Source organism: Ascaphus truei, chromosome 2, assembly GCF_040206685.1.
Source record: "Ascaphus truei isolate aAscTru1 chromosome 2, aAscTru1.hap1, whole genome shotgun sequence".
NCBI classification, from domain to species: domain Eukaryota; kingdom Metazoa; phylum Chordata; class Amphibia; order Anura; family Ascaphidae; genus Ascaphus; species Ascaphus truei.
The window spans coordinates 311686460-311698655 of NC_134484.1; the positions used below are offsets into that span (position 1 = coordinate 311686460).

A 12196-nucleotide genomic window follows, 5' to 3' on the forward strand; every position below is an offset into this window, starting at 1 on the left:
AGTGTGATAGCTGGTACCTGGAAATGTACTCCAGATGTGAGTTTCTGATGTAACAGAGGTGGAATAAGTGTAGTACCATAACACTGTATACTCCCATTAACCGTGACAAGTGATGCCTGAAAAGGAGGAATATCGCAATCCTTTTCTGTAGATAACACTATGTAACTCCCATTATCTAGGCTGTGAATTAATGTAAAAGGGGTTTGAATAGGCATTACAGTTATCGGGCAGTTGCTACCTTGCATTTGATCATTGCAAGGCATGTGCTGTATAATGTCATCACAAATCAAGTAACCTCTATCAACACATCTTATAGTGCTGATGAAAAATTCACGATCACATTTCACAGACATGTATTGAAATGGTTGCGCAACCTGCATCCTTGCGAAATAAGAACCTGTGTGTGTTATGTGTCCAAAATTAAGCAGTTCCCAATTTGTTGTATACACGTCTCCTGGAATAAATAATTCATAGTATATAAAAACTTCCCATAATGAGTCATCAGGGTTATGAACCCGTCTGTGGTTTCTTTCTCGTATGTCATAAACTGTGGTTTGTGAAACATATGCCAGGATTTCAGATTCTTTCGGACTTAAATTGAGAGTCTGTGTGATCAAAGTGAGATTTAAAAGTGATATGTCAACCTTTTTACTTTGCAATGTTAACTTGATAGAAGTAATGTGATTAAGAATAACCAAAGCTTTAATTTCTTCAGATAACACTGTTATATCTGAAATTGTGTAGGAAGCAAATTTTATCATGTGATCTCTTAACACCCAAATACCTCTCCTTAATTCTTCATCATTTGAGTCAGAGATTTGACTTATAACAGAAACAGAATCACTCAGCAGGTGTCCTGTGGTTATAAGAATATCATCGTTAGTAAGCAATTTTCTTGCAGATGTTTTACTTGAAACTTTACATTCATTCATGAACTCTGTGTCATTTTCATAATACACTATGGCATTAATCGTTGCATTCGTACCCCACATTGCCTCTGAGTAGGGCATGTTAACAATATTACGTGTGGTGCACGTGTCATACTCACAGGGTTTATCATCTGGAGCTATTTGAACATTCATCAAATCTCTCATCGCCCTGATTACCGTGTCAACATTCATATGCAAACTATCATTGAGACATTTCTGGAACAGGGAGTAGACTTTGTAATTAGGTTTCATAATCACTATTCGCTCCACACACCAAAAACCTCGTAACCCAGAAAAATGTAAAAATCCTTGATCAATCATTTTCGGTTGCCAGTTAAAATAGCCTTGCGTGAGATTGTAATAAAAGGAACACGGTTTACAACCGTACTTGAATACTGTAGTGTCCTTATCACAGATTCCTTCATTAATCAATTTCTCCAATGTGATACCACACGCATTCTTGAAACCTTTACATGAATGGCTGTAGTATGTCGTATTGGTAAATGTAGCAAAGCGTGGTTGAGTGCAAGTGTCCCATGCTGTAGGTTCACGAAACAACATACCATCACCTTTTGTATTCCATTCTTTCGGAAGTGCTGCTGTCTTTAGCTGTCCAGTTTTAGCATCTTCCATCACATCTTGAAGTTTGTGTAACAGGTCCTCAGCGGTTAATGATGAGTTCCACCATCCTGAGTAAATACTGTCAGTACAAAAAACAGCAGATATATAAGGTCTTACCCCCCCAGGTATTCTGTACTCTTCTTCTTCAGCACCTTCCCAGAATGCCACTCTTGGATCAGTCTGTCCATTGGGAACGAATCCGTTCTGAGTAATTTGACCTGTATTCAGATAGAAAATAGGGTATTGCTTATACCTTATATTGTCCATGGTCACACCAGGCCGAGGGCAATGATCAGCTTTCAGCTCCTTCGTTGGCCATTTACGTGTTCCTTGAAAGTCAATGAAATAACAATGTCCAAATTCAGCATGACAACGTTGTTCACGGTAGCTTTGCTGCTTCCAATGGTCATGAAGGGGTAAATCATATTTCAGGCTTGTAGATTGCAGCTGTTGCATCTGTGCATTCAGATGTTGTGTCACCAGCTTCCTTCCTTCTGGCGTAGTTATACCAGCTTCTTTAGCTAGCACAGTAGAATCAAACAGCACAACCTGTGAAATCCCCAAAGTCTTTCGTTTCTGGATGATAGGTTTAGGAAACGGCTTCCAATACACACCTTGAGGTATACCCACCGACTGTATGTCCACCGGTTTCAAATCGTAATGTAGTCCTCGTTTCACGATGCCGGAGTCTGGTGTGGTAATACCGTGTGCTGCTGTACGTTTCCAGTCGATGATCTCTCCTTCTTGCTGAGTCACAAAATGCCATTGTAACCTGAAAATAACGCTGGCCGATATTGCTAGAAAAGCAAAACAGATTGAGAGACACAAAATAGTCTTTAACAGTCTTTTCTTTGTGATCACCTTAGCCACTGTTTGATAGGCCTTCTGGTAAATATTGCGTTGATCCGGTATGGCAGGTAACACATATATATGTCTTTGGTCACTGTCAGGGAAGTCAGCTTCAGCTTGTAGGACCTCACCTGCGTGATTATTTTCCACATCCTGTTGTCTTGCAATCTGTGCTTCGAGAGGCTGCAGCTCGATCGAAGTCTGTCGCAGATACGGTGTCTCCTCCATCTTGAATAGTGACATTACTGCAATGTGCTGTAGGCTTAAGATTATCGATACTCACTTTTCTTTCTTTTCCTTTAGTATCTTGGATGATAAAGGTTCTTTCATTTATCTTTTTCAGTATCGTGGTAGGTTTCTTCCACTTAGGCCGCAACGGCTTTACCTTAGCAACCCTCTCCTGGACCGAATGTCCAATCTGCGGCGTCCAAGCTGCAGGATTACGTGGTGTGTGGGCTGTATGGGAAAAAGAATCCCTCAATTCCTGTAAAATTAATATTTGTTCAAGTCTCCCTGGGACAGAAATAGAATCATTAGTAAATGGTGTATTCATAGGAGTACCATATAACAGTTCATGGGGTGTTTTACCAGTTACTGAGTTAGGAATATTATTTAGGCCAATTTGAACCGTAACTAAGAGTGGATACCACTGTGTAGGACGATTAGATAGCATTTTGGTTAAAAGTCGTTTTACCTCGTAATTTCTACGCTCAGCAATCCCAGCGCTTTCCGGGTGCCACGGTGAGCTGAAGGCCCAATCAACACCTAATGTTGCGGCCCATTCCTTGGTTTCTGCTGCTGTGAAAGCAGGTCCACCATCGGAATGAAAGGCCTTGGGCTTAGCCACACTTACTAAGGTGTTGAGACATTTAAGCGTAGAGCTAGATGTCGTACCACGAACGGGGTATAACCACGTAAACCTTGTACAAGCATCAACACAAACCAAAACATGTTTGTAGGAATGTGATGCTGGCAAAGGTCCAATATGGTCCAAATATATTAAATCAAACGGTTTGTTCGGTATTGCATTAATAATAAATGGTGGGGTCTGATGATTAGGAGCGTTCACCAACCGACATGGTTTACAGTTGCTTAGAACTGTCTTAACTGTTTTCCTCATGTTCGGCCACCAGTATTTGTGTTTCAGTGTCAACAAAACATTTTCTCTCCCTAGGTGAGGGTGTCCCACACTGTCGTGTGCTTGCGTAGCGATCTGCATCCTGCTTGCTACAGGGGGAACAATGAATTCATTAGCATCAATTACAACCATGCAATTATTGTTGACTTGTTTAAATGAGTATTTCTTAGGATACCCAGGTGGATTAGGCCTGGTGGTATCCAGACAAGCATACAACTCTGCATCGAGACTGGCTGACTTTGACTGTGCCCTTGTTAACACTTTGTTAACGGCAAATTTCTGACTTACAGTTTGCGCGAGACTATCTGCAAACTGGTTACCCATAGTATGAACCGATGAACCAAGCGTTCTGTGCGCTGGCTCGTGTACAATTTCAATATCAGGCTTTTGAACAAGATAGGCCGCAATGGCCTTCCACTTAGCTATATGCGTTAGTGGTTTCCTTTTGGCATTTAAAAATCCATTTGATCTCCAAATTGGTAGGTCCTGCAATGCTGAACGTGCTAAATAAGCGGAATCTGTAACTATAAGTACATGTCCCTTAACTGTAAGTGCTTCTTTCATAGCAAAAGCTAATGCATGAATCTCTGCAAACTGTGCAGAGTGGTCTCCAACAGGTAATTGCCAACTATGCAACAAATTCATATGTGCGTCATATTTTGCAATTCCTGAACCTGCAGATTTATTCACTCCTTCTTTGCTGGAGTCTACAGCTGAACCATCTGTGTAGAAAATGCATGTGTAAAAATCATTTGGGTGTGTTTGATTTTCCCATGTCACCCCTTCAAAAGGTGATGGGAGGTCATCTAATATAGTTAAAGTTTTATCATGCACAAAATGTATTTGGGGATCTTCTATAATTGTATACCATTTTAACCAGCGGCTTCTTAACGCCTTCCTATCCGGAATGGTCTGTTTCTGCAATGTTGCTAGTGAAGCTACTGAAGTGTATATATAGATATCCTGTCCCTGTGCCAAATCACGTGATTTTAGCACTGTGAGTGTAATCGCTGATAATAGTTTTTCAAGCGGCAAATATCTCTTCTCTGTGTTTGTAAATACATAAGATAATAATGTAATTGGTACTGTTTCCATAGCATTGTAAATTCTAATGTATGCAGCTAGTGGTGAAATGTTGACATAAGCTGACAATGGTTTTGTCGGGTCGCGCTGCGCTAAGTAGGAAGCATCATTAACTGCTGCTAATAACTTTCGCAATGCCTCATCCTCAACTGTTAACCATTTAAAAGGTGTTTTCGGTCTAGTCTGCTCTGACTTAATCTCGCGTGATGTTGCGTGATGTAATGGTTCAATCAGTACATTAAAATCTGGGATAAACGTCATTGAAAAATTCAGTAACCCAATAATGCTTCTTAACTGTTTTAGTGATTTAGGAACACTGATGTTGGAAACTTTTTCTCTGTAATTAGTAGAGAGGCCTCTGCCATTTTCAGCTATTTCAAAGCCTAAAAATGTCACAGTTTCTCTTGCAAGCTGAGATTTCTTTAGGGAAACAAGGTAACCTGCTTCTGTCAATGTAATTAACACTTCTGTCATAGCTTTAAAATGCTCTTCTTCTGTGTCATGTGATAGATACACGTCATCAACATAAATTTCTGTATTGGCAAATTTAGACAATAGTGAGACTACGTCTGCAGTGAATAAAGCTGGACTATTTACAAAACCTTGTGGTAAGCGTGTAAAAACCAATTGTTTACCTTGCCAGGTAAATGCGGTTAGCCAATAACTCTCAGGCGTGATTGGGTGGGAAAAATACCCGTTGCTTAGATCAAACATAGTTTTAAAGCGTTTACGCTGTAATCCGCTTAAGATTGAAGGTGAATGTGTGTTCTGTGCTGCCACTGAAGGTGTGACTCTGTTCACTTCCCTATAATCTAACACCATTCGCCATGAACCATCTTTTTTAGGCACTGGATATACTGCAGTATTCATTTGGCTATACTGTTCAAGCAGTACTCCTTGTTTAAGCAAATCATTGATTACAATTTGTATGCTTGGTAAGGCGGCATGATTAATTTTATATTGTGCCTGTTTCTTTGGAAGTGTAGAACATGTATTAATATTGTGTACTATTTGTTTTCTAAATCCGACCTGATTTTCCCAATGTTGAAAAATATATTTGTGTGTCATTAACCAATTATACAATTTTGTTTTATCATTAAAAGCACTTTCATTGCATTGATCTGTGATAATTTTTTCCAAGTCAAATTTCACAGTCAATTCCGTCTGCTTGCGGTTTTATGTAACTTCCTCTTTTATTGTAAAGAAGGAAGCCACATCTTTGTATGCTATAAGAAAGTCACAACCTAATCTGTCATGTTCAACTAATTCAATAGAAACTCGCCTGTCATTAATTTTTAAGTCTAAATAATATGAAGGATAAGTGCCATTTCCCTCAATTGTTTGTATCGTGATGTCGTGTACATAATTTTCATCTATTAAAATATCAGTTCTTACAAGGGATATGTCGGCTTGTGTATCTAATAGGCCAGTATAATTTTTTCCCTTGTAGTGAATGTGTAACGTTAAGTTTGTCATTCCTCAAAGAGGAGGTCTGTAGGGAAGTGAGTTATCTTCCCAACAAATTTCTCAGTGCTCGCCGGTGTCGTCGCCGCTGCAGCCTGTTTAACCTCACGTTGGCTGTTCGTTAATCCTGAAGTCTGCGTAGCAAAACCTGTACGCTTGTCACGAAATTTAATTTCGCTAGCCTTGCCTTGCCCATATCTGTCAGGAGTTTTAATGTATTGTCTCAGATTATATCTGGACACTGCACCCTCATTACGAGCTTGCTGTTCAAAGCGTGTATTTTGTTGTGTAGTCTGTGGTGTAGGAGTGTTTTGTCTCTGTGTAGGAGTCTGAAAACTTCTATTATCTCTTTGAAAATTACCTCTTCTGTCCCACTGCTCGTCTCTAGGATAAACTGGAGTCTGATACTGGGTGAACGGAGGTCTCCACTTTCTCTCTTGGACAAGAAAATTTCCCCTCTTTTCTGCGTTCGATCTCTCAGGTTTCCTGTCACTGGCTTGTGGCTTAGTTAATCCAATCGGATCCCCAGTGAGTGATCTGCCAACAAGAGTGTAAGTATTTTTCAAAATCTCAGGAACCATAACTGGTTTTTGTTCCACTGGTACACCTTGAATTTGTCTTTCAAGGTCTAACAGCAAACCCTGTCCCTTAATCAAAGCCTTCAGACAACCCCACACAATCTCATGGTTGCCTTGTGTAAAGCGTAACCCTAGAATATAAACTGCTACAATCCCACTAGTCTTATTAACTTGTCCTAGCGTATCTGCCAGTGATGAGATAGTAACTTTTCCATGGGTTTTCTCATACACATTGCTGATGACTGAATCCCAGTCTCGTGCTTCAGCTAATGTGATTGACAAACCCGCTGGTAGCAGGGAATTTACCAAAGCAAGTTTCTGATTTGCGGTCGGTGTAGGATACACCCCATCTAAACAATGCGTTCTCTCATTAAGCCACAATGCAATGTCTTTTGGATTAGTTGGCAACTTTCCAATAGTAGCCTTAATGTTCGCCATGGGAATACAAACTTGTACCCGAGCTGGTACATCAATTAACGCTGGAGCAGCTCCTCTAATTGCGAAGAGGGCATTAACAATTTCTCTTAACAGCGTGATTTCTGCAGTTGCATTTGCGCGCTCTGTCAGAACGTCGCGTGCTGCTGGTGTTAACTCAGGTAATGTAACTGGTGTAAATAAGTGTGTGCGATTCTCCCCATATTTCGCACCAGAATTAATAGGACCATGTCTGTCCACGCCTGTAGCAATCACAGGCTGTTGTCCCAAAATGACAGTCGCTGCATTATGTGTCAAATTAATGATCGTGTGTATTAACGGATCATATGCCTGTTGTACGTACTGATATGTGTTTGGATCAGTTGTGGTGTCTATTGTTAGATAGCAGTATCTTGCCCCAGGTCCCCACGGGCCAAATTGAATTTCAAATGCCAGAGTTTCACCGTCAATCAGATTTCTCTGATACTGATTCCTCATTAAAACATTCAGATCTGCAACTCGTGCAAAATCCGTAACAGCCATGATATACTATATATATATATATATAACGAAAATTGTACCTTCTCTTTTATAAAGAGGAAATATAGCATACACGTGTACTTTCAAGATTAAATGGGTAACGTCAGATTTATTATACAACTCATGAGTAATTAACCACGTTGGAGCGCCATAATCTGGGTTCAATCACCTACCTCTCTTTATCAAGTGTCGCCTTATGGTGAGTTATATCCTGCTCTAAGCAGAGAACACAAACCAAAATGTTGCACTTGAAAAAGCCTCGGCCACACCCTCACATATTATGATATATGGAGGGTATTGTGAGATTATTATTTATAAAGAAAGGGTACTCAGAGTTTGTATAAGAAAAGGTTTATCATTTATTGTGTTACAACAATATTCAGAAATATCAGAAATATCAGAACAAGCTTCTTATAAGCCAATGGCTAACAGTTACAGTATGTTACCAATCCATTCCTAACTATGCAGAGATTATAACTAGATATGCATTGTCAATACTCACAAACCAAAAGATATTATGTCAGGTCAGCCAGTCCCAGTCTCATCTGTGTGACTTCACACTTAAGTTCGGTTCTCTTTTTCTCTCTCCCTAACATGGAGTCGGGCCAACCTAATATAGAGTGTATTAGTTACTGCGTACGTGTGTCACGTGTCATGTGTCCATACTCTGTGGTTTGTGACGTATGATGTTTACGATCTTAGGACTTGCATTTAGTAACCTAGGATATTTCATAAATTACTGTTCAAACCACGGCGTGTTTACCGTTATAAGTTCCCCTTTTTATGTCTTTGTAACCTGTCCCAATATCCTGCCACTTCTGAGCAAAACAAGCTATTATTTCTAAGACAAGAAAACCAGGAATTTAACAATATACTCTAAGCTATACTAGGCCTTACTATGATACTACGTATATAAGTACCTGTGACCTGTATTCATTATGCGTTATATGCCAGAAAATACCTGTAATCCATAACACATGGTACTAGAGCCAATCAGAGCGTGGGAACTTTATCCCTACTCTGATTGGCTCTGGTATACCATGTGTCAGGGGCTTGGGGGAGAAAGGATGTGACGTCAATGAAAACCTGTCACGTGGTACGGTAGCCAATCAGAGCGTGGGAACTTTATCCTTATTGACGTCACATCCTTTCTCCCCCAAGCCCCTGACACATGGTATACCAGAGCCAATCAGAGTAGGGATAAAGTTCCCACGCTCTGATTGGCTCTAGTACCATGTGTGCACGGCCATGTGCCTTTTCATGACGTCAACTTAAAGGCAATTGAAGCAAAGCCATTCTGATTGGCTGTGCTTTCATTCCCTTTAAGTGACGTCATCATTTTTTTATTATCGGCCAAAACACATGGTTTTCACGGTCCAATCAGGACCGTGGGAACCATGACGCAAAATGTGACGTCATAGGCCTTTAAAAGCCTATGTCGTCTCATTTTGCAGCCAGACGCCGCGGAGGAAGGACCTCCGGAGAAGAAAAAAGACAAGGGCGTGGCCGATGATGGAAAGAAGACCACGCCCTGCCCCGCCCGGAAGGAGATAGAAGAAAGAAGAATACAGATGAAGATGTATTACAAGTAGAAGACCCGTGGATTGGTTTGGATTTTTAGTTTAATGTTTATTATTTTGAATGGTTTATTATTTTATGGGTTCCTGATCGTGGATTGGTTCATGAGTAAGCTGGGCAACGGGAGTCGGTGGGGGCAAGTAATGGTAAGTGAACTACAGTAAAGAAATGTATTTTATTTAACTTGTTAATTATTTCAAAAGGTTTTTTAACATGTGTATTTTTTTTTTTTTTGTGGTATATCATTTCTTGCCACTGTATGTATGTATGTACAATATATATGTCTAGAGAGATATACTGTACAGTATACATTCAGGGTAAGAAATGATGTTGTTTTAAAAGCTGGATTGGATGTGTTTTTAATTATTTTGTGAGTTTAAAGTATTTTAAAATTAGATAGATGTATTATTCCTTGGTATTGTATTGTGTGTTTGAGGAAGGTCAGGGATAGGTACAGTAGGCTTGGTTTGGAAAGGTTGTATTTTTGTCGGTACATATATTTTTTCAAAGGCTTAATTGTTCTGCTCTAGGCGTGAATTTGTTAATGATTTTATTGTTCGGGATCTAGTCTGAATTGTTTAGGGATGTAAATAATGATTGCTAATTGAGTTTTGTTTACTTGGTTGATTACAGTAATTTGCAGAATGTATATGGTGCATACAGTAGATATTTAGGCATCATTTATATTGGAATGTAAGTTGTTTAAATGGCTTTTCAGAGGTTTAGTGATGATTTACAGTAGATTGAGAGATCAGTTATGAATATTAAAGGAAATTAATTTTAATTTAGTGTGTATGTATGGAGAAGAGTTTGGTTGTAGGACAGTGCTTTTGATAACCCTTCTACATTTATTTGTACTGTATATTGGTTTATCATGGGTGTGTATATAACGTGTGTGTGTATATATATATATATATATATATATATATATATATATATATATATATATATATATACTGTATATATATATCTCTCTCTCTCTCTTTCTCTCTGTCTCTCTGTGTATATATATATACAGTATATATATATAGTTGCATGATGAAGCCACAGTACAAATTCATGGGTGAAGGGTGGGTATCGTGCCTGTGTGGCTTAACCCCTTAATTACCTTTGCGGTTATTATTCGATAAGGTGTTTAAGGGGTTAATTGATATCTGAATGTAATTGCAATGTATTGGCTTGGTTTTGGCTATGTTTTGTGTGGGCAAGAGAAGGAAGGCGCTGGCATCGGACACTTCGTATTGATGAGGTAAGTAGTACTTTATTTATTTGTATATGCTAGTTAATGTTTTTAATAATGGGCAATTAATCTATTATCCATATCTGGATAATAGTTATTTTGCACATTATTGTACTGTAGGTGTTGGGGGGGAGGGTGTATGTATTGAATGTATAGGCCAGGTTTATTTTTTTTACATTCAGGGTTACTTCCGTGGTTTTGCGTGGGACCTCTGGAGACCACCCGCGGGGAATCCTCGGGTATCCTAAAGGGTAGCAGGCTGGTGGTTCCACGGGTGACACATGCGGGGATGATGATGTGTGGTCCCACTTCTGTGGGGGCACCGCGGACCCGTAGTCTGCGGGCATGACGATGTGTGGTCCCACTTCTGTGGGGGCACCTCCGACCCGTAGGTGCGGGGATGATGATGTGTGGTCCCACTTCTGTGGGGGCACCGCGGACCCGTAGTGAGCACCCGTGAGTTCCCCAGACCCCCATGGGAACCACCCGAGGCCCCGCAGACACCTGTGGGTTTGACCCGGGGCTCCCAGACATCCTTGGGCCTACCGTGTGGACCCAATTGTGGCTCACGGTGACCCAAGGAGACCACCTGGGCGCCATAGTGCTGGCAGGATCCACCAGCAGGCCTCCAGAACCTGTGGAATGCTGCTGGTAAACTGTAGGTCTGTCCAGGTGCCCTGCCAGCGCACCGGGGACTAGCGTGGGGCTGCGTTATGGACCCTGAATGTAAAAGAATAAATCTTGTATTTATGGGGGGGGGGCACAGGGGGTGGGTAATGTATTTAATAAATAGAATGCTGTTTATTGTGGGTGATTGTACTGTTTTTATTGTGGGTACTGGGGTGGGGGTGGGGTGTTTCCCCAACGGTATGTGGGTAGGCCTCCCTTGTGGGTACTGACTGGGTGGTTAGGCCTCACGGGTGGGGGGGGGGGTTAGTGTGGGAGGGTATGTAGGCATCCCGAGTGGTGGGTGGGTGAGGGTGGGTTAACCCCTTCATGACTGTAGCGGTTAATAACCGCTATGGTGATTAAGGGGTTAGGGGACATTACTTTGTATGTTTTAATTTTTGTGTCTGTTTTGCAGAAGCGGAGGGGCCATGGCCAGGATGGGGGGGGGTTAACGGTATGTGGGTAGGGGGTGAGGGTGGTTAGCAATGCAGGGAGGGAGATTTACTGGTAACAGAAACATCTCTCTCCCTTCAATGTAATCTGTTTAAAGCCCCCTCCCCCCTAATGTGTGTTTCTGTAAAATCTCTCTCCCTTCAATGTACTGTAATCTGTTTAACAGAAACATTAGGGGGGGGAGGGGCTTTAGGCCTTTATATCTCTCTCCCTTCATTGTAATCTGTTTAACACAAACATTAGGGGGGAAGGGGATTTAGGCCTTTATATCTCTCTCCCTTCATTGTAATCTGTTTAACACAAACATTAGGGGGGAAGGGGCTTTAGGCCTTTATATCTCTGTCCCTTCAGTGTATTCTGCTTAACAGAAACATTAGGGGGGAAGGGGGTTTTAAACAATGCTGTGTATAATGTATAAGGTTTTTTACAATTAGATAGATGTAATCCTTGGTATTGTAAGGGTTAGTTTGGTTTTAAATTGTCTTTTCTGGTTGGTACTTACAGTATATATTGATTTTGGTTTACTTGATTGGTTAAAATACTGTAGTTGACTTGTTTGGAAGTGTTTGTACAGTATTTACTGGTAGAGTAGCTTGCAATTATATTGTTAACATTCATTTGCAGAATGTACACTATTGTA

General features: G+C 40.6%; 1 protein-coding gene across 1 annotated transcript; it reads right to left on the reverse strand.

Annotated features, from left to right (window-relative positions):
- Positions 1 to 2514: 2514 nt before the first annotated feature.
- Positions 2515 to 8571, reverse strand: LOC142487332 (uncharacterized). Its single transcript, XM_075586459.1, has 2 exons — positions 6446 to 8571; positions 2515 to 2855 (listed from the first exon to the last, which is right to left on the reverse strand). The coding sequence occupies exons 1-2, from the start codon at positions 7617 to 7619 to the stop codon at positions 2539 to 2541; spliced, it is 1491 nt and encodes a 496-aa protein (XP_075442574.1). The 5' UTR covers positions 7620 to 8571; the 3' UTR covers positions 2515 to 2538.
- Positions 8572 to 12196: the final 3625 nt, after the last annotated feature.

Coding starts and splice junctions, on each gene's coding strand:
- LOC142487332 (XM_075586459.1), bottom strand. CDS start 7,619: ATGGCTGTTACGGATTTTGCACGAGTTGCAGATCTGAATGTTTTAATG. Junction 2,856..6,445: donor CGAGCAGTGGGACAGAAGAG/GTAATTTTCAAA, acceptor TTTCCCATACAG/CCCACACACCACGTAATCCT.